This window comes from Salvelinus alpinus, chromosome 5 (assembly GCF_045679555.1).
Source record: "Salvelinus alpinus chromosome 5, SLU_Salpinus.1, whole genome shotgun sequence".
NCBI lineage: Eukaryota > Metazoa > Chordata > Actinopteri > Salmoniformes > Salmonidae > Salvelinus > Salvelinus alpinus.
Genome location: NC_092090.1, coordinates 32,040,011 through 32,063,012, shown reverse-complemented (window position 1 = coordinate 32,063,012; position 23,002 = coordinate 32,040,011). Strand labels below are relative to the sequence as shown.

The window sequence follows — 23,002 nt, the reverse complement described above, 5'->3', positions numbered from 1 at the left end:
AAAATTACAGACCTCTACATGCTTTGTAAGTAGGAAAACCTGCAAAATCTGCAGTGTATCAAATACTTGTTCTCCCCACTGTATATATATAAAATAATTAATCCACTTTGACATTAGCGTATTTTCTCTAGATAGACATTGCTCCTAGTGTCCGGGACTTTAATGCAGGCAAACTTAAAATCAGTTTTACCAAATTGTCACGTGCAAAAAATTTAAATAAATCCTTGACCACCTTTACTCCACACAGAGATGCATACAAAGCTCTCCCCCGCCCTCCATTTGGCAAATCTGACCATAATTCTATCCTTCTGATTACAAGCAAAAACAAAAGCAGGAAGTACCAGTGACTCGCTCAATACGGAAGTGGTCAGATGACGCGGATGCTAGACTACAGGACTGTTTTGCTAGCACAGACTGGAATGTGTTCCGAGATTCATCCAATGGCATTGACAAACACACTACCTCAGTCATCGGCTTCATCAATAAGTGCATCGATGATGTCGTCCCCAGTGACTGTACGTACATATCCCAACTAGAAGCCATGGATTACAGGCAACATCCGCATCGAGCTAAAGGCTAGAGCTGCTGCTTTCAAGGACTAATCCATACGCTTATAAGAAATCCCGCTATGCCCTCAGAGAACCAACAAACAAGCAAAGCATTAACACCCTCTTAAGTTTGAATCCTACTACACCGGCTCTGACGCTCGTCGGATGTGGCAGGGCTTAAACTATTACGGACTACAAAAAGGAAACCCAAACGCGAGCTGCCCAGTGACACGAGCCTAACAGACGACCTGCATGCCTTTTATGCTCGCTTCGAGGTAAGCAACACTGAAGCCTGCACAAGAGCACCAGCTGTTCTGGATGGCTATGTGATAATGCTCTCCGTAGCCTATGGAAACAAAACCTTTAAAAACAGGTCAATATTCACATAGCAGCTGGGCCAGATGGATTACCAGGACGTGTACTCAAAGCATGCGTGCACCAACTGTCAAGTGTCTTCACTGACATTTTTCAACCTCTCCCTGACTGAGTCTCTAATAGATTTCAAGTAGACCGCCATAGTCCCTGTGCCCAAGGAAGTGAAGGTAATCTGCCTAAATGATTACCACCCCGTGGCACTCACATCGGTAGCCATGAAATGCTTTGACAGGTTGGTCATGCTCACATCAACAGCATCCTCCCAGACACCCTAGACCCACTCCAATTTGCATCATATGTTGGGGCAATCTCAATCGCACTCCACACTGTCCTTTCTCCCGTGAACAAAAGGAACACCTATGTGAGAATGCTGTTCATTGACTACAGCTCAGTGTTCAACACCAGTGTCCACAAAGCTAAGGACTCTGGGACTAAACACCTCCCTCTACAACTGGATCCTGGACTTCCTGACAGGTCACCCCAGGTGGTAAGAGTAGGCAACAACACGTCTGCCACGCTGATCCTTAACACTAGGGCCCCACAGGGGTGTGTACTTAGTCCCCTCCTGTATTCCCTGTTCACCCACGACTGTGTGGCCAAACACGACTCCAACACCATCATTAAGTTTGCTGATGACAACAGTGGTAGGCCTGATCACCAACAAGATGGCCTATAGGGAGCTGGTCAGAGAACTGGCAGTGCCAGGACATCAACTGCTCCCTCAATGTGAGCAAGACTAAGGAGCTGATGGTGGACTACAGGAAAGGGCATGCTGAACAGGCCTCCATTAACATCAACAGGGCTGTAATGGAGCGAGTTGAGAGTTAAGTTCCTTGGTGTCCACATTACCAACAAACTGTCATGGTCCAAACATACCAAGACAGTCGTGAAGAGGGCACAACAAACCTATTCCCCCTCAGGAGACTGAAAAGATTTCGCATGGGTCCCCAGATCCTAAACAGGTTCTACAGCTGCACCAGAGTGCATCCTGACTGGTTGCATCACCGCCTGGTATAGCAACTGCTCGGTAAGGCGCTATAGATGGTAATGCGAACGGCCCAGTACATGGGGCCAAGCTTCCTGCCATCCAGGACCTATATAAATAGGCGGTCTCCGAGGAAAGCCCATAAAATTGTCAGAGACGCCAGTCTCCTAAGTTAAAGACTGTTTTCTCTGCTATCGTACGGCAAGCTGTACCGGAGCGCCAAGTCTAGGACCAAAAGGCTCCTCAACAGCTTCTACCTCCAAGCCATTAGACTGCTTTACAATTCATAAAAATCGCCACCGGACAATTTACATTGAACCCCCCCCCAACCCCCCCCCCCCCCGTACACTGATGCTACTCGCTGTTTGTTTGTTACCTATGCATAGTCACTTCGCCTCCACCTACATGTACAGATTACCTCAACTAGCCTGTACCCTGAATCGGTACCCCCGCTATATAGCCTCATTATTGTTATTGTGTTACTTTTTATTTTAGCCTACTTGGTAAATATTTTCTTCTGCTTGATCTGCACTGTTGGTTAAGGGCTTGTAAGTAAGCATTCCACTGTAAAGTCCTCACTTGTTTTCGGCGCATGTGGCAAATAAAGTTTGATTTGATCCATTTTAATCCCACTTTAAACACAAAATGTGAAATAATCCAAGTGGTCTGAATACTTTAGCAAGGCACTGTAAATGGTTTTCTCCATACACTTTTAACATAAGAGTTGAGAAGTGTGGAGTGTGACATGGGAACAGCTGGAAATCAGAGTAGTGGTAACAGAGTGCGTGTGTGTGTTTTGAAGTGGTGCCAGTACCCTGGTCTAGTTTCTCTTAATGGACCAAACTCCAAAATTAGGTCGGGCATATTCAGGACTCATTAATTGTGGCTTTGCCTAAAATGGATGGCTGTGGAGAGAGCGAGCGAGCATGAGGCACATTTGTTTCAAGAGCCAAGATTCCACCCGTGCATGCAACTGTAAGAGTACAAAAGCCCTACTGTGCCATTAATGCCTGTGGGTGGTGCTACTGATGAGCGGATACATACACCATCGGCTTTCCAACAGCCCCTGCCATCCAAACAGTAATGATGGTTGTGCTGTGTATGCCAACACCGCTTAACGTAGACAATGGTACTCAACTATATACAAAGCAATGGGATCACACTGTTCAATGTTGTATTTTGTGATGTATGCCAAATTACATCTCACTACTGGACCAAGAGAGAAAAACATACATTTATCGTAACTTTTGACAGCCGCCTACTCACCTTTTCATCATTGGCAACCAGCAGTGTCTCCATCCCCGTCTTTAACCTTTGGAGCTCCTGGTCTGTAGAAAGGAGTCATACTGCAGTTGCCAGCATGTATGCAGTACCATAATATGACAATGTATTTGCAATCTTTCATTTAGGCATATGTAAAATAGATGGCGCAGAACCTTTCTCAGATGGAAAAGGTCTCATCTAGCCAGGGAAAGTCAACAGTATGAGCTAGAGGTCCATACAATAAAGTAGAAATGAAGCAGAGAAAGTTGACAGGCAGCCATGTGCAATGGAAAAGACATCTTCTGAAAATGAAACTTACTCAACTACAGTATACCACTAGTAGCAAGAGCACAATGCCATATCAAGGTTATGGTACTGGACACCAGTTGGCTGACATTAACAGATCAAGAGTTCCTTCCCAGTGGAAATTCTGTATTCTGATCAGTGATTCAATATACTCAGTTGAAGAAATGTGAGCTCATTAAAATGTTGCCAGACAGAGGAAGCCAAGGTCCATTCCTGGGTTTGATTTTCTTGGAGCCCCACAACAGGGTATGCACGACAGTGTGAAAGGAGTGCATTTAGAGAAGGGATAAGATGGTGAGGTTGAAAGAAATGTGTTAAAGTTGTTAAATAGTGTTAAGGCTTACGCTTGTTGTTGAGCCTTCTCCTGTACATATCCTCTAACAGTGGAAATTATGCAATGTGGAGAGAGAGAACCATTGTTAGACACCACTCACATGCAGGCACACCTTTTGCTACCACTGTTGCAGCATGTTATTGATCCATGGCTGACAAAAACCTGTTGACTAGTCACCAAGAAAGGACTCATTGCGCCTTCATTACAGAATAAACCCTGTATTAAAGTTACGCAGTTTGGAAGAAGCGTTTGTTTGGGTGCTTACCTCTCTCTGAGGTCTCAGTGGACAGTGGTCTGGCCAGGAGCTGTGTGTGCAGGCTGTCTATCTCAGCATTCTTACTGAGCAGGAGCTGCTGGAGGTCTGATAGCTCTGCCTGTGTGATTGAGGGGGGGGGGGGGGGGGGAAATCAGGAGCATGCATAAGCTAAAACACACTTATGCTCTCAGAAAGACAACATACTGACACAGTTTAAGTCAACACATTCATAACATAATCCTCATACAACTGTTGGAGACTAAGTCAAATCAATGTTTATTGGTGGCGTAAACTGTTTAGCAGATGTTATAGCAGGTACAGCAAAATGCTTATAAATACACACTCAAGCTGATATTTACATGATTTGTCTGGTTCATCTTTCCAGAGCAGGCTATATGTTTATATAGGGCAGACTGAAGTTCATAGTAACGCAACCACAACCAACATGACCATATATAGCCTGATAATAGTCAAAAATGTGTTAGACTAGCAGTGATTAAAGTTAAAATACATATGAACAAAAAGGAGATTCATGTCTGTCCCGAGTGAAAGTAAAAAGTACCTCAATGAAGAAGTTCAGGAAAAGGTGAAATTGAGGGGTGGAGAGTGCAGGGGAGTGAAAGAGTGAGCAAAAGAGAGCCAGGTTGAGAGCCTGCGAGGTATGGCAATGGGGTGTGTTAACCAAGGCATTGTTAACCGCCAAGAGAAACCACCAAGGGACTGTGCTACCATTTAAATCTATTTCTACAAAGAAAATGGTCAGCAGATTTGTAAAGAAAATAAGCTTTTGTGAATTACTTTTGTGTCTGTATGACTCATCTAACTGGGCAGAAAAGCAGATTGGACAGAGTTTAGGAAAACTGCAGTTAGCAGAGGAATCTGGGCACTACTAATACAGTCTAGACATAACAGGAGAGGAGGTAGGCTAACGTATGTTTGTTATACCTTTGTTGCTTTGAGTCTCCTCTCATACTGGGACTTCTGGTCTTCAAGATGGTCTACTTTCTCCTTGAGAAGTCTGAGCTCTTGAAGTATGACCTGGGGACATTGATAAGAGGATATACAACTTGTAAATGTCATTGTCACAAATGTACATCAACAGATAATGGATTGTTTTAATAGTCTGGAGACTGTCAATTAGTCCATGAGTTCTATCTGCTAACTATACTCACAATGAAATGCCTCTTAAAAATGATGCAGTACTGTGCATGGATCAACCCCCTTATCTACACACTAAATGGGATTGCATTGGGTCTCATGAACTATGCATGTGCAAGTTTGGTGGTGAGGGGTTCCTTAGTGCAAGCACAGATCTAAGTGTCAGAGCCTTGGGATCATACCATACACAGTGATGGACAACTACATGCTTAGGATCAAAGGTCATGCAGACATTCTCTGCCTACACTCTCTCTTCCACAGCAGCACTGCTCCTCAGAAGTACTGGAGCTATTCTCCACGCCTGAAAATGGGATCACGTCAGGAGGCTCCTCCAGCCCACTGTCGTGTACCTCCTCTGGGCCACCATCACAGGCGAGCCCCTGGTCTGGGTTTTGAGCATCCGTGGACCCAGTGTCGCAGGCCTTCTGTAGGCTGCTGTCAGCCTGGCCTGTTTTCTCCCGGATCCTGCAATTGATCTCCTGCTGAAACCTACACATCTGCTCCTGCAGCTCACTAATCAAGTTTACGACACTCTGACACACAAAGGGAAGAGAGAAATAAGGAAAATTAAAATAAACAAACACAGAATGAGAGGAAGAATGAAAAAAGGGAAGGACTGTGTGTGGAGTTCCTCAACGATATACTAACCATTTTTTTACACCCATTTAGTTAATAAATTAACAAATGGAATGTTTAAAGCCATGCACTGTTTTGGGTTTATATGTCTGAGTGAACCACAATGAGAAACACAGCTCTGTGAGGTCTAAACACACTCTGGGCCTGTGAAGTAGTTTTGTCAGGGTAAATATGCTTATGCCCTACTGGAGTGAGAACAAGAGGTACCTAATCTCACACACGTGTATGCTACTGCCACATGAAAGAAACAGTCTAGTCCATTAGAGCAAGGCATGTTCTCATACTTAGAGCGTAAACAACCATAGAGCTATGCCTGGACTGTGGAAGTATCACATGGTGTCCAGTATAGAGGATATGACAGATATATGGAGAGCTGTCCACAGCTATATATAACCATGAGCTTAGTGACTGCTCCAGAGCAGGGAGGCCTCCAAAGTGAGTGTCAATGTGTGTGCGTATTCACATGCATGCTTGAATGGTCACACATGGCACATCAGTGGATTGTTCAAAGCAGAAGTTTCATTCTCTCCAGAAAGCTGTCATAGGGAAGGCAGTGTGTGTACATGACCAGAGCAGAAAGACTATTGCACCACATGTCCTTAAATTACTAAACCTACTGAATATCCTCTACATTACAAACCACAGGTATGGATAATTTCCTGTCTAAAGTGTTATGCTACTCGGTCTTGAAAGGGGTGGGGTTTCCTCATTTAACACCTTCCTCAGCAGCTCACACAATAGGCCAGTCATGATTTCAACAACATCAGGACTTTAGACTGAAACGTAAAACCTGTCGCCGAGTTAAATTCTACTCACCCTCAGGTTTACCCAGTCATCCATCATGCCAGCACGGCTTCACATAGTATGGATGTGCTCTGGGGCACAAAGGCTCATTGACAAGCCATGTTTTGCAATAGTTCTGAGGAAAATGTTGGACCTTACCTTCATGTGGTGATGGGTGTAGGTAACCCAACATACCATATGGGCTTAAGCAAACATACATTTCAGGTTGAACTAAAAACAGAGCTAGGACTCCTTGGAGAGAGGTTTCATTCCTAGGTAGTCCAGGAAGAGGGTAGAATACATTTTACTCTGTCTTTAAAAGTATGTTTGTCATAAAGTCAGCTGCTGAATACATGGTTGGGTCTCCCAAAACATGAACAGGACTTCTACATGCACTCCTGTCATTTCCTGGTAAAGCTCACTTCACTAAACAGATATGTCACAAGGGACGTGAAACAAACCCCCTTAGAAAGAGTCCTGACAGAATTCAACTTCCCTATACTTGTTTAAGCGCAACAGTCTAAAAACAAATAAAAACCTGTCAGTTGTTGTAATCACAGACATGCTAGTCTGTCTCAGGGACTCAACTCTGACCGCCTCAGTCATACCTAAGCTTAGTATTACTCATCACCCCTCCTTATGTGTGTGTGTCCTTACCTCTGCTTTGTGCTGCCTCTCAACTCCATGAATCTGTTTCTCCTCCATGTCCACTAGCTTCAGTTTCAGGTAGGACACCTCTCCCATCAGATCCAACTTCTGACTCTCCAGTGACGTCCTGCTAAGGAGCTCCTGCCACCAAGGGAGACACACGTGTTAATACACCAATCATGCAAATGGTTAGAGACCCCACACACACACACACACACACACACACACACACACACACACACACACACACACACACACACACACACACACACACACACACACACACACACACACACACACACACACACACACACACACACACACACACACACACACACACACACACACACACACACACACACACACACACACACACACACACACACACACACACACACACACACACACACACACACACACACACACACACACACACACACACACTGACCGTTAGAGACAGTAGTAAAGACACCAAGCCCAAACAGAACTTCTATTCTGGACACTAAAGAAGCTATCGTCTGCTCAGTTCTCTCAGAGTAAACCCTCTGCTGTCAGACGCAGTCCACACAGCTAAATATACACAGCTTCTGTGCACTATTTTTACTGCCCCTCTCAAAGGCAAACACACAAGCACAAAGCATGTAGAGGAGAGCGTAAAACAGCCCACAGAACCGTGCACAGATCCCATACAACAACAAATAGAAGTACTGTAGAGGCTCAGCACATGCCTTCCTATTTGAATGAGGATTGCTATCAATCAAACATGCTGATTAGGACCTTGCTTGATACACTAATTATCCCTCTTTATCAGAAAACCTGTCCCCTTTGAAAGTACCCATTTCTCTCAACAGCTAATTATGTTGATTTCAGGCAGGTGCAAATTCTCAGAGGCTGCCCAATTCTGATATTTTTTTCACTCTCTTGTTTTTTGACCAGAGCAGCTCTGAAAAAGCGCTGATGTGAAAAGATCTGATTGGTCAAAAGACCAATTAGTGAAAACATATCTGAATTGGGCTGCCTGTGTAAACACAGCCTTAGAAAGGTCCAAAGAAAATATCTGAAGCACTGAGGCAGTCCAACCATGGGCATTTAAAAATGTAGCTTTTTTGAAGCGAAAAGGGTTGGGTTTCTGGGAGAGTGCACATGGAAAATATTAGAGCTGTGTCACTAGTAAGAGATTTGTGGCTCAGGTCCAAAGCCTCATAATGACCAAAGCTCATGGAAACAAACCCGGCCCTTCAGAACAACCCTGCTGTACAGAGTTAACCAGGGGTGTATTCATTACGAAAACTGTTTACTGTTTAAGAACCAAATGGAAACAAACAGAGCAAAACAAAAGTTTCAATTGGACAAATTCAAGTAGGTCCCTCTCGTTTCATTCCTTTTGCTTCTGTTTAATAAACTTTTTGCAACGTAATTGAAGTTTGCAATGGCTACCAAATGAAATGCATTGAAGGCATTTGAAGACAGTCTAACACAGTCTGCATAGTATACAGAATGTATTTGGGGGAACTTTGGAGCAGTTGAAAGCCTCTCCTTGGAAGGATGATATACTGTAGCAAAAACAACTTACTATTATGCTAAGTTTGTCCTACCTCAGTTTCCAGTTTGTATGGACTGACAATAGTCCTTTTCATGCATGAAGGCTGAAGATGTTGCTGTCATGAAGTTATCTTAGCTCAGTTGTAAAGAGGATCCTTGGTTCTGACTGAGTTTCCATGTCTGCTCTGAGTTTGAACTCCACTGCACCTCACAGGAGTGGAAGACATGGACACCATCTATACTGATGACAGAGCACTCCCTTCGACTCCCTCCACCCCTGCTCTCTCTCACTGCTTAATCTCTCAGTGTATTTACTTTCTCGTTGTCCCTTTACACCTTCTCTTCCATTTCTCTCTCATTCTCTGTCCCTTCACTCCCTCTTTCCAACCCTCCCTCCCAGCCTGAGGCGATGTGTCCGACCTCATCTGGGTGGTTAGGGGTGTGACCGACTACGCTCTCTGTCCTGTGCACACCTGCCCAGACAGACCAGCCCTAGAGCAGAGCACCATGACCAAACCTTCCAGAGCAGACGGACGCTCCACTCCAAGAATCAGTCCTGGATGGGAACAGACCACACTAAATATTTGGGTTGCCGCAGAGATCTAGAGCCCGGCTCACTGGAATCCCGGGGAGGAATTTCCTCCTGGGATACTGGACTCTCTAGGAGGCAGTCTACCATGAGACTCAGCATGTCTAGACAGTCTGTGTGACAGAGTGTCTAAATCTAAATGTCCCCTACTCACACATGAATTATTTTAAAGTATTCTAGTCATACATAAAGCAAATGTCATGATGTCAGTCTAAGGGAGAAGGCATAATATTTGTGCTGCTGTGATGCAGACTTTCAGAACCCAGTTTGAATAGAAACAGGAACTGTTTGGAAGTGAATAGGAACTGTATGGCAGTGAACCTGATAACCATACAAAACGAGGAAGTTGATATCATACCGAAGCCAGTCTAAACTGAGACTGTGAATAAGGTTGAGGTTCAAAGGTTTGTATGAATGGAAGAGGACCAGTGTGGGAGGTCCTTACCTGCTGCAGCATCTCTTCTGTAGAGTTTAGCTTGTGTTGGTGTTCCTCCAGAGAACTTTCCAGATCACTGATCTTTACACCCTGAGCTTCCACCTGGTCCGTCAGAACGCTCACCTGTGTGTGTGTTTGTGTGTGTGTGTGTGTGTGTGTGGAATGAAGGAGAAACTCAGTCACACTACTATGCAGCAATACAACATTTCTGACACCCTCTTTTCAATGTTGTCAACCCCCTTGACCTCTGTTCATGCTTCATTCCCACACTCGCTTTCTCCCTCCCTCCCTTTGCTCCTGCCTTCCCTCCCTCCCCTCTTCCCCCTTTCCTGGCTCCACCCTCCACCTGGGAAGTTATCTAACCCCAACATCCACATGCACTTTCTCAAAGTCATTAAAATCACCTCTCTCTGCCTGCCACCCATTTCACAACAAATCAGCTCCTTAATTGATATACCCTTCACACTGTCAGATAACAAATATTTCCAAAGCTGAATGAAGGACTCTTTGTCCTTCATGAGTTTTTCTCAGATCAACTCATCAGGCCGGCTCTGCACTACTCATGATATAGATACAGCTGTTGAGAAAACAAACTACCGAAAGAGCCAATCAGCTACAACAGGCAGGGCTCAACCAGCCAATCAGATGGAGTTTAGTGGAGGAATGTGTTAGTGTGTACATGAGACCTATACACAACAACAAGACATCACATCTGCCAGAAACAGAGGTGAGTTGTAGCCAGCAAGTCTGGACCTGACTGCAGAAAAACCCTTACTCAGCAGCCCTGAGAACTAGTGTACACACACACACACACACACACACACACACACACACACACACACACACACACACACACACACACACACACACACACACACACACACACACACACACACACACACACACACAAACTTAAGAAGCACTGTCCTTGTTCCTAACCCTTGTTGACACCTGTTCAACAAAACAACACAACAACACTGGATTAACCCCCCCCCTCTCAATTCAATTCAAGTGGCTTTATTGGCATGGGAAACATATGTTAACATTGCCAAAGCAAGTGGAGTAGATAACGTACAAAAGTGAAATAAACAATAAAAATAAACAGTAAACATTACACTCACATAACTTCCAAAAGAATAAAGACATTACAAATATCATATTATGTATGTACAGTGGGGAGAACAAGTATTTGATACACTGCCGATTTTGCAGGTTTTCCTACTTACAAAGCATGTAGAGGTCTGTAATTTTTATCATAGGTACACTTCAACTGTGAGAGACGGAATCTAAAACAAAAATCCAGAAAATCACATTGTATGATTTTTAAATAATTAATTTGCATTTTATTGCATGACATAAGTATTTGAACACCTACCAACCAGTAAGAATTCCGGCTCTCACAGACATGTTAGTTTTTCTTTAAGAAGCCCTCCTGTTCTCCACTCATTACCTGTATTAACTGCACCTGTTTGAACTCGTTACCTGTATAAAAGACACCTGTCCACACACTCAATCAAACAGATTCCAACCTCTCCACAATGGCCAAGACCAGAGAGCTGTGTAAGGACATCAGGGATAAAATTGTAGACCTGCACAAGGCTGGGATGGGCTACAGGACAATAGGCAAGCAGCTTGGTGAGAAGGAAACAACTGTTGGCGCAATTATTAGAAAATGGAAGAAGTTCAAGATGACGGTCAATCACCCTCGGTCTGGGGCTCCATGCAAGATTTCACCTCGTGGGGCATCAATGATCATGAGGAAGGTGAGGGATCAGCCCAGAACTACACGGCAGGACCTGGTCAATGACCTGAAGAGAGCTGGGACCACAGTCTCAAAGAAAACCATTAGCAACACACTACGCCGTCATGGATTAAAATCCTGCAGCGCACGCAAGGTCCCCCTGCTTAAGCCAGTGCATGTCCAGGCCTGTCTGAAGTTTGCCAATGACCATCTGGATGATCCAGAGGAGGAATGGGAGAAGGTCATGTGGTCTGATGAGACAAAAATAGAGCTTTTTGGTCTAACTCCACTCGCCGTGTTTGGAGGAAGAAGAAGTATGAGTACAACCCCAAGAACACCATCCCAACCGTGAAGCATGGAGGTGGAAACATCATTCTTTGGGGATGCTTTTCTGCAAAGGGGACAGGACGACTGCACCGTATTGAGGGGAGGATGGATGGGGCCATGTATCGCGAGATCTTGGCCAACAACCTCCTTCCCTCAGTAAGAGCATTGAAGATGGGTCGTGGCTGGGTCTTCCAGCATGACAACGACACGAAGCACACAGCCATGGCAACTAAGGAGTGGCTCCGTAAGAAGCATCTCAAGGTCCTGGAGTGGCCTAGCCAGTCTCCAGACCTGAACCCAATAGAAAATCTTTGGAGGGAGCTGAAACTCCGTATTGCCCAGCGACAGCCCCGAAACCTGAAGGATCTGGAGAAGATCTGTAGGGAGGAGTGGGCCAAAATCCCTGCTGCAGTGTGTGCAAACCTAGTCAAGAACTACAGGAAACGTATGATCTCTGTAATTGCAAACAAAGGTTTCTGTACCAAATATTAAGTTCTGCTTTTCTGATGTATCAAATACTTATGTCATGCAATAAAATGCAAATTAATTACTTAAAAATCATACAATGTGATTTTCTGGATTTTAGTTTTAGATTCCGTCTCTCATAGTTGAAGTGTACCTATGATAAAAATTACAGACCTCTACATGCTTTGTAAGTAGGAAAACCTGCAAAATCGGCAGTGTATCAAATACTTGTTCTCCCCACTGTATATAGTGTTGTAACAATGTACAAATGGTTAAAGTACAAAAAGGAAAACAAATAAGCATAAATATGGGTTGTATTTAAAATGGTGTTTGTTCTTCACTGGTTTACCTTTTCTTGTGGCAACAGGTCAGAAATCCTGCTGCTGTGATGGCACACTGTGGTATTTCACCCAGTAGATGTGGGAGTTTATCAAAATCAGGTTTGTTTTTAAATTCTTTGTGGGTCTGTGTAATCTGAGGGAAATATGTGTCTCTAATAGGGTCATACGTTGGGCAGGAGGTTAGGAAGTGCAGCTCAGTTTCCACCTTATTTTGTGGGTAGTGTGCACATAGCCTGTCTTCTCTTGAGAGCCAGGTCTGCCTACGGCGGCCTTTCTCAGTAGCCAAGGCTATGCTCACTGAGTCTGTACATAGTCAAAGCTTTCCTTAAATTTGGGTCAGTCACAGTGGTCAGGTATTCTGCCACTGTGTTCTCTCTGTTTAGGGCCAAATAGCATTCTAGTTTGCTCAGTTTCTTTCCAATGTGTCAGGTCATTTCTTTTTGTTTTCTCATGATTTGGTTGGGTCTAATTGTGTTGCTGTCCTGTGGCTCTGTGGGGTCTGTTTGTGTTTGTGAACAGAGCCCCAGGACCAGCATGCTTAGGGGACTCTTCTCCAGGTTCATCTCTCTGTAGGTGATGGCTTTGTTATGGAAGGTTTGGGAATCGCTTCCTTTTAGGTGGTTGTAAAATTTAACGTCTCTTTTCTGGATTTTGATAATTAGCAGGTATCGGCCTAATTCTGCTCTGCATGCATTATTTGGTGTTCTACGTTGAACACTGAGGATATTTTTGGATAATTCTGCATGCAGAATTCATCTCTCTCTAAATCTCTCTCTCTACATCTCTCTCTCTCTCTACATCTCTCTCTCTACATCACTCTCTCTCTACCACTGCACTTTGTATACCAGGGTTGACTGGCCTTCTCTAGTCACTCGTAGGCTCAGTTACTGGTATACTTTTATTTACAAAGCCATTTTAGGTTTACTACCTTTTTATTTGGGCATTTTTATTGTTCAGAAATGTGGTGGGTACTCTCTTTGTTCGCTGGACTTTATCCTGCTAACTGTTCCAAATGTCCCAACTGAATTTGGTAAAAGGGCTTTTATGTACTCTGCGCCATTGTCTTGGAACACCTTACAAAATACTTTTAAACTGGAAGAACTTGTCCCGATTGGTGTTTTTAAATGACTGATGAAGGATTTTTTAGGCTGATTCCCTGACCTGTCAATGGTTTTAATTTGCTGTTTTTGATTTTGTTATACTCTAGTGAATTCAATGGTTTTTACTAGATTACTTGTAGTTTTTCATGTTGTCTGTCATTTTTGTAATGACTTGGTGCTGCCTATCTTGGCCAGGACGCTCTTGAAAAAGAGAGTTTAAATCTCATTGAGCCCTTCCTGGTTAAATAAAGGTTAAATAAAATAAATAAAATAAAATCTTTCTCTCTACATCTCCCTATCTCTCTCTCAATTCAATTCAATTCAAGGAGCTTTATTGGCATGGGAAGTATATGTTAACATTGTCAAAGCAGGTGAAGCATCTATCTCTCTCTCTCTCTCTCTACATCTCTCTCTCTCTCTCTCTGTCTCTCTCTCTCAATTCAATGTACTTTATTGGCATGACGTAACAATGTACATATTGTCAAAGCTTACTTTGGATATTTACAATATTAAGATAATAATAATAATCAATATTGTCAACCGTTGAACAATAACAATATAGAGGACATGTGCAGGTTGGTCTGTGCTCACTGAGCCTGTACTTTGTCACGGTTTCGATCAGTAACCATGGTCAAATAGTTAGCCACAGTGTACTGTCGATTTAGGGCCGGATAGCACTGCATTTCGCGTTGTGCTTGTGTTTCCCATTAAGCAATGTAGTTTTGATTTGACTGTGTTGTAATTTAGTTTATTCTGATTGATTGGATGTTCTGGTCCTGAGGCTTCAGTGTGTTAGTAGAACAGGTTTGTGAATTCAGCAACATGACCAGCTGGATGAGGAGACTCTTTTCTTTGCTCAGCTCTCTCTCTCTCTCTATGTCTCTCTATGTCTCTCTATGTCTCTCTATGTCTCTCTCTCTCGCTCGCTCGCGCTCTCTCTCGCTCTCTCTCTCTCGCTCGCTCTCTCTCTCTCGCTCGCGCTCTCTCTCGCTCTCTCGCTCTCGCTCTCTCTCTCTCTCTCGCTCTCTCTCTCTCTCTCTCTCGCTCGCGCTCTCTCTCGCTCACTCTCGCTCACTCTCGCTCGCTCTCGCTCGCTCTCGCTCTCTCTCGCTCTCTCTCGCTTGCTCTCGCTCTCTCTCTCGCTCTCTCTCGCTCTCTCTCGCTCTCTCTCTCTCTCTACATAGACATCTCTCTCTCTACATCTCTCTCTACTTCTATCTCTCTACATCTCTCTACATCTCTCTACATCTCTCTCTCTCCTCTGCACCTCTCTCTCTATCTCTCTTACATCTATCTCTCTACATCTCTCTACATCTCTCTCTCTCGCTCTACATCTCTCTAAATCTCTCGCTCTCTCTTTACATCTCTCTCTCCCTTTCTTTCTCTCTCTGTCTCTCTCTCTCTTTGTCTCTCTCTCTCTGTCTCTCTCTCTCTATTTGTCTCTCTTCCTCTTTCTCTCTCTCTCCCTCCCTCTGTAATGGCTGATACATGATAGAGCTACTACTGTTTATATTTTATTGAGGGCACCAGGGGGCCAATGCAGTGTAATGTATCCTCTTGTATATCAGGAGGCTCATATTCAACTCGGGGGATTCAACTTCAGCTAAATTTAAATAATAATTGCTATAGGTGAGGGGTATATAAACATTACTACAACTCCTTTATATGCCAATGTGCCGCGAGACACACATGCCTACAGACACAGATAGCTACAAATACACAATTCTCTCCCATACAAACACACAAATGCATTATGGCAAATACAAAACATACACATGCATACATTGTTTATGACATAAGGTAATCTTACCTGGAGGACAAGGGACTCTTTGTCTCCCTCTAAGCGTGTCAATCGTTCTTGGTTAGTCTCGCCGTTCACAGGGGACCGCTGGTTTACCTACAGAGGTGTGATCAGTTACTGGTCAATTTGTGGTCAGTACAAATACAACTGTGAAGTGAGAGGAGTTACCCACAGTGTCAGCTCTACCTTGAACCAGGGCTCCCTGAAATGAAAGCTCAGACTCTGGAGAGAACAACAAGAACACACACACACACACACAGCATTGGTATCACATTTCATATAACCTATTGTGGCCGTGGGGTGAGAAGGTCGTGAGTGTGGAATTCTGTAAGAGGTTTATGCTTCTTAAGCTTTCATCAAATGATGATGAATATTTTAGTATTCTAAGAATTTGATATTTGCTTCTCGACCAAGGTTGCAAGACCTCAGGCCTTCCTAAATAATGGCTTAGCCGTTCATGTATGAAACCAAATTAGAAGAAATTGATGAGAAATCCAGACTTTTTTAAACCACAACCATGGAAAGTTTGTGGCACAGCGACATTGAGGCTGAGCTAGCCAGCTCAAGTGGTTTTAGGTAATTGTGAAATACCATTAAACCTTTAATAGACTATGTAAGAACACTCTGCAGATCTAACTGTTGAAGATTCAGAATCCACAGCATGTGGCCAGAGTTTAACTTCCTTCAAGAGTCATAGGAAAAAGAAGACAAAGTATGCATATAGCATATATCTTTTGAACAATAGAATATGCAAATGCATTATCTCTTCAGTTATTTCAAGTGCTTCAAATAACAAATATTTGCGCAACATAAACATCCTGTAAACAAGTCCAAATAAGCAAGTCAGTTTGGTAAAAGAGAGAGAAAAAGCCTTCGTATATTATCATCTATCAGGCCATTTTGTGTCCAAGTTAATCCGTGACAACGAGGTCCAGATGGGACAAGCCAGCAAAGAGCTAAAAACGTCTCCCTAATGACAACAAGATGGTGAAGGAGAATTCAGGAATGGGCTGATGATAACTACATCCAGTCTAGTCCTATCAGGTCTATTTCAGGTGCTTCCTGTACTGTGCCTCCCAGAGGAAGTACAAAGTCTGAAGTGAAAACACATGTTGCCCATCCATTCATCCATTCATCTATTCTCCTCAGGTACTATGACCTCTTGACCTGTCTGGTGTTTACCTTTCACGCAACCCAGTATACACATGTTTCCTGCCCCTAATTGGTGATTGGTCACTGGGACCTTGATTGCTGATTGGCTGCAGGGACCGTGAAACAGGTTAAGCCTGGTGCACAAGCTCACCATACCAGATCTGGTTACCATTCAGTGACACGTTTAAATGTTTTCCTCCTATCCTAGATAACATCCATTTAGCCACAGACTCAGTTTAGCCTACACATTCTTCCTTGAACTTCAGTAAATGTTCCTCAACAGATGGATTGACAGATTAGCCATATAGCTAATAGAACTACACGGAATTAAAGTTTTCCTGTTATCGTACCATGTATGAAGGCTATGTAGAAGCTCATCCAATCATAATCACCTGCAGAGTTTTGGGTATAGTTCCCTTAAGGAACAGCACCTCAATCAGTCAATCTGCTTTCTCTGTGAGAGCTTCCCATGTCTGGAACACACTGCCATCAGACACACACAACTGCACCACCTATCCCACCTTCACAAAGAACAAAGACATGGCTAAAGGACAATCAGACTTGTTAACATAATCCCCAGCTGTGTATTGCCGCTTTCCATGTTGTCTGTAGCGTGTGAGGTGTGGAAACACTTGCTTTTATGTATTTTGTTTTGTTGCTTCTTTTGCTATTGTCCTGCATGCTACGTGTTGCTTGTTCTATGTTGCTCTGCATGTGCTCACTGCTCATTGTTTGTCTGTATTGTAATTGTTTTAAGAACCTGCCCAGGTGACTGCGGTTGAAAATTAGTTGGCTGGCTAAAACCGACACTTTTACTGAATCGTTGATTAATGTGCGCTGTCCCTGTAAAAATAAACTAAACTTAAATAGGTAAAATATTATATTATTCCTGTTCAGTAAAGAAACGCAGGGAGAGTTGGGTCACGTGTGGCTCAGTTGGTAGATGCCAGGGTTGGATTCCGATGGGTGACCAGTATGAACAAGAGAAAATAAATAAGGTATTTTTGCTACATTAAATACATGCTTAATCATGTGGACAAGTATCCTGCCACTATTGTATTGTGTTTTGGAGAACATGGGGGTCATGCTAGCAGTAACTGCATAAGGTTACTGTGAAACCAAGGTAAATTAAAGCCATTTTCTCAGTTCCACGCTATGAGCAGTTACTGCCTTTTTGCTTTTTAGGACAGTGTAACGCACAACTTTCCAGCTTACGGTCAAAACAGGTGAGTCTGTACTATCAATGTTTCTAACTGTGTTACAATGAGCAACTCCACAACACAAGTCTTTCTCCATGTGCATCTCCAGTATGCAAGGAATTTCACTGTCTGTGTACAATAACAATAACCAGATTCCTCTTTACAGAAGCAGTACAGATGTATAAGCAGGGAAAATGCATGAAAGCGAAACCTCAAAGTCTCTTACCTTTTTCAGCCAGGCAAAATGCTTATAAAAATCTATGTTATACTCCATTCTGTTGGCCCATTGTGGCTTTGACTATTTCCTCCCTCAAACTCTACACTGTAACTTATCCTGGCAAAGAGAGAGAGACCGAGACTGAGAGAGACAGAGAGAGAGAGAGAGAGAGAGAGAGAGAGAGAGAGAGAGAGAGAGCAAAAAAGAAAGCGAGAGCACGATAGAAAAGAGATTGATTAATAGAGTAGAGCTCAGAAAGAAAGATACTTTATCACTGTTAATCTCCCTGAATCCTTCTATCTTCTTCCCCTCCTTCCCTCTCTCTTGCTGCAGAGAGACTGTAGTGGGGACCCTATGGTGTGCTGTGTCTGGTTCGGACCCTGGCTGTGCGGTTTGGAGCCCAGACAGAGGCAGGCTGAGAAGTGGCTAGTCTCCCTCTCTTTCTTTTCCTCTCTCTCTCTCTCTCTCTCTCTCTCTCTCTCTCTCTCTCTCTCTCTCTCTCTCTCTCTCTCTCTCTCTCGCACGCACAAACACACTCTCTCTCTCTCTCTTGCTTTCCGTCTCTCTCTCTTTTCATCGCTCTCCCTCTCCGTCTCATACACAAACATTATCACTTTGTTTATTTTGTCTGTATTTCTCCCCCCCCTTTCTCTCTCTCGCTGAAGTACCCCTCGATGTAGCTACTTTTGTGATCTCTCTAAAGGGGCACCGTAGAGAGGGAGCATTCTGCTACACATGCTTGTCACAGATGTGGTACAAACCAGGAAAGGTAGGTAGACAGAGAGGAGGGGGAGGAGGAAGAGAAAGAGGAGATTAAATAGGCAGGAGGGGAGGGATGGAGGGTGGGTGAGGAGGATGAAAGGGAGAATAGGAAGGGGAGGGAGGGGGATAGAGTAGTTGAAGTGGAGTTAGGTGGGGAGAGTATCAGATGTTCCTTTCCTTACCCTGAATGTGCATAGTAAGTATGTGATAAAGTTTATGTGCAAATAAAACCAACATCAAAATGCAAGCAGGAAGGAGTGGATAAGGAGAAGAAAGAGGAGGAAGGGATGGAGGAGGGGAACTAACTGCTCCCAGTCTGAGCAGCAGCTACCTCTGGATCTCATTACCAGTGGCAGATGAGAGACCCCTGCTCTGGCTCCTACTGCTGGGTGGAGAGGGGATGGGAGGGAGCATCCACCCCTGAATAAAGACCACCACAAAACAGACCTTATGCCTTCATGTACCCTATAAATACTGTACATGACCTATAGTTGTTCACCCAGCAATTCTGCTTGGCCTCCTACAGTGCCTTACATTATTTGCAGGTAGAGTTCTCAGAAATCATAGGCTCTCTGTGTGGGAAAGGGGGATACCTAGTCAGTTGTACAACTGAATGTATTTAACTTAAATGTGTCTTCGGCATTTAACCCAACCCCTCTGAATCAGAGAGGCGTGGGGGGCTGCCTTAATCGACATCCATGACACTAGTGCCCGGGAACAGTTGCTGGGGGTTATCTACCTTGCTCAAGCCTCCTTTCAGTTACTGGCCCAATGCTATTAAATGCTAGGCTACCTGCCGCCCTTCTGGCTGTTGGAAGTGAGCTTGATTCAATAGCTGCCGTTACTGCAGAACAGATTTGATCATTGTAGCCATGTATTGTACAATGGAACCCAGAAACAAGGATTCCTGAAAAAAATACACCACACTAGCCAGTTTAGTGTGTGAAGTGAGTTTAGGCTGTGTTGAAGGTACTCACCCCTCCCTTCTCCAGCCATTCTAACAGGGCGTGTGCTGTGTCTATGGGGACCTGTCTCCTCATGGACTCCTGGCCCTCCAGGGCTACCCTGAGATCCTCTACCAGCTGCAGCACCCTGATGTCGGGGGTAATGGCTGAGGTCAGGGCAGGAATGAGGGCAGAGTCCGAACCCTGGGAGGGGTAACCCTGGGCCCCAAACTTCAAGAAGGCCTCGCAGAACCCTCCTGCCAATTAAATGAAATCATTTAAGTTAGAGTTATAGTTAGGGTTAGGGCAAAGATCATAGTGGTGATACAGCCATCAGAGCCTTAACGCTAGCTATCCCAGAGTCTAGCAATCCATTTTGACTTGTTTTGATTTTCTGAAATCGGATTACTATAAACTGTTCGGAGTTGAATATATTGTATGTGACCGCTCCACAAGCAGGCTGTCAGGATTGCTGAGTGAAAGTACTATGTGCTGATGAATGTCTCATGTCAGTTTGAATTTCCAAAGCGAGTCACTGAATACATCAACATACTGTGTGAAATAATTGAAAACATCCAACTGCTACCTAGCCAGACCACTGGAGGGCACACTCCCACTTACAATGCTAGCTTCTACAGTGCCTGAATGCTGTCAGCTTTGAAAGTGTTCTCTATAGAGATATTGTAAGGACATTGTATGTTGTATTGACCGCCTCTATGAGTAAAGGCAGTGGGTCAAAGTGCTGTGCTCTGATGGTCTTTTAAATATTGTACCAGTCTGCACATATATAGATATTCATGTCCTCATGTCACCTTAGATGCATGCCTATTATGGGAATTGCTAGAATTTTCATTATTAGCATTATGCTAGCCTGTCTGACTATCTCTATCTGACTATCTCTATGGATGATGTCATTGTTTTCTCAGTCTTAGAGCAGTGTGCTGTAGGTCATTAGCACTATGTATCTCTATTATTAGGAACCCCAACAGAGTCATCAGATATACTGCTGTGGTTGTGACAAACAGTGGTGATTGAAATGTATCACCCCTGTAAGAAAACAGGGAGAGCTGAACGACATGGAGAGAGAGCTAATTATAGAGCAAGGTGGACAACTACAGACAAGGATGAAGAGAAAATAAATCAAACCTTACTGTTGTATTTGTCTTGCTAGCACCGATCTTACTGACAGCTGCTTTATTGAGGAACGTTTTTACATTCTGTGACGTGGTTTTATGGACCTTAGTTGAATGCACTGACTTTAAGTTGCTCTGGATAAGAGTGTCTGCTAAATTTCCAAAATGTAAACGTAATAAAAATGATAGAGTATGAATGGAATAGATCAGGTGGGGGAAGAAGAGAGGCAGCTTAAAAAACTAGCAGAAAGGTTGATATACAGTAGCCTACTGACAAGGACCATCTAATCAAAACCTGCGAGTTTCCCCCAGTAAATCTGCTCTAGATGAAAACAAACTCAATCCCAGTATCTCAAACTTCAAGATCACAAGAGGAACTTTCCTTTCCTCATTTTATGTAAAATCTAAAGTAAATTTTTTTTTGATTATGCTTAGAAAGAACTGAACACAATGTAACATTCCTACTCTAAATTAATCTATTTAAATCTCAATGAAACCTTCAAGACATTATCAAATATCAGTCTAAAGAGAGCAGTAATTGCAAGCCGGGTTGTCTTTGAGGAGGTCTTAATAAAATGGAAACTTACCAGCGATAATGTCATCCATTTGCTCCAAGGCTGCGTCCAGCATGTGGCTGGCATCTGACGTCATGGCAACGGGCTACTTCATACACTGTTACTCCCTGGATCACCTTGCACTAGTAGAAATTGAAATAGAGAGAGGGGGAGGGGGATGCGGGGAGTGAGAGTAGAGCCGGTGAGAGGAGGGTTTGAGAGAGACAGAGAGGGGCAGAAGGAGCAGAATGGAGGGGAGTAAGAGATGGGACAGTTTTCAATCATGAACTAAAATGTAAAACCAGTCAAAGAGATTCTAATCAGCATTCAGATGACTGGAGCTTTAGGGAATACTCGTTACCTCTTAGATCAAAATTACAGCAAAACAACAACAGCTGCCCCAGCCCTTTTTCCCATGTAAATATCCTCCATGGATGTGTCTTTTGGCTTTAAATGTTCCTCTCATTTTGTGGGCGGAGTTCTTGCCATTGTCAGCTGTCCTATCCACTTGGGATGGAATATCAACCGTGGCATTGTTTGTGTTTTTGTGGGCCTCCCGAAAAACTGCATCGCAGTTCTAGCTGTGCCACTAGAGATTCTGGGTTCGAGTCCAGGCTCTGCCGCAGCCGGCCGCGACCGGGAGACCCATGGGGCGGCACACAATTGGCCCAGCGTTGTCCAGGCTAGGGGAGGGTTTGGCCGGCAGGGATGTCCTTGTTCGATTGCGCACTAGTGACTCCTGTGGTGGGCCGGGTGCACATTCACACTGCACACTGTCCTATCACTGCCTGATATAGCAACTGTACCGTCCACAACCGCAGGGCTCTCAAGAGGGTGGTGCAGTCAGCCCAACGCATCCCTGGAGGTACAATGCCTGCCCTTCAGGACATCTACAGCACCCAGTGTCACAGAAAGGCCTAGAAGATCATCAAGGACCTCAGCCACCCGAGCTGAGGTTCACCCTGTTACCATCTAGAAGGTGGAGACAGGTACATCAAAGCTGGAACCAACAGACTGAAAAACAGCTTCTATTTCCAGGCCATCAGACTTTTGAATAGTCACCACTAGCTGGCTTCTGCCCAGTACCCTGCCATGAACCTTAGTCACTGTTACCACCCAGTACTCTACCCTACACCTTAGAGACTTACACCTTAGAGACTTATATTCTGGACTGACATTGCTCGTTATAATATTTCTATATTTCCTAATTGTCTTGTGTTTCTTTATGTTGCCCTCAGCCTGAGAATATAGAAGTTATAAAATACTGCCTTACTGGAAACAAGGTTGAATCAGTATAAAGATGGTACTGACCAGCAGGACCCAGTCACAATCATTTCTGTATAGCATCCACAGTTTACCTTATGTCCCTGTCAATCAGACAGTTAGACACAACACAGCATACCATGC

General features: G+C 43.9%; 1 protein-coding gene across 11 annotated transcripts in view; it reads right to left on the bottom strand.

Annotated features, from left to right (window-relative positions):
• ppfibp2a (PPFIA binding protein 2a) overlaps window positions 1-21,722 on the bottom strand; it is a 36,356-nt gene extending 14,634 nt beyond the window's left edge. For 2 of the 11 annotated variants that reach the window (XM_071401386.1, XM_071401387.1), the window contains exons 1-9: window positions 21,629-21,722; window positions 19,942-20,165; window positions 15,644-15,730; window positions 9,869-9,982; window positions 7,302-7,433; window positions 5,471-5,758; window positions 5,013-5,105; window positions 4,077-4,185; window positions 3,175-3,236 (exon numbers count right to left, since the gene is read on the bottom strand). In XM_071401386.1, coding sequence (XP_071257487.1) covers window positions 3,175-3,236; window positions 4,077-4,185; window positions 5,013-5,105; window positions 5,471-5,758; window positions 7,302-7,433; window positions 9,869-9,982; window positions 15,644-15,730; window positions 19,942-20,165; window positions 21,629-21,692 — 1,173 coding nt within the window. In that variant the 5' untranslated portion in view covers window positions 21,693-21,722. Of the gene's footprint in view, window positions 1-3,174; window positions 3,237-3,821; window positions 3,855-4,076; window positions 4,186-5,012; window positions 5,106-5,470; window positions 5,759-7,301; window positions 7,434-7,740; window positions 7,985-8,020; window positions 8,121-8,887; window positions 9,115-9,868; window positions 9,983-15,643; window positions 15,731-18,211; window positions 18,678-19,941; window positions 20,166-21,628 lie in introns of those variants that run through there. The other 9 variants (XM_071401392.1, XM_071401393.1, XM_071401388.1 and 6 more) reach the window with 8 other exon arrangements.
• Between the last annotated feature and the right edge of the window lie 1,280 nt (window positions 21,723-23,002).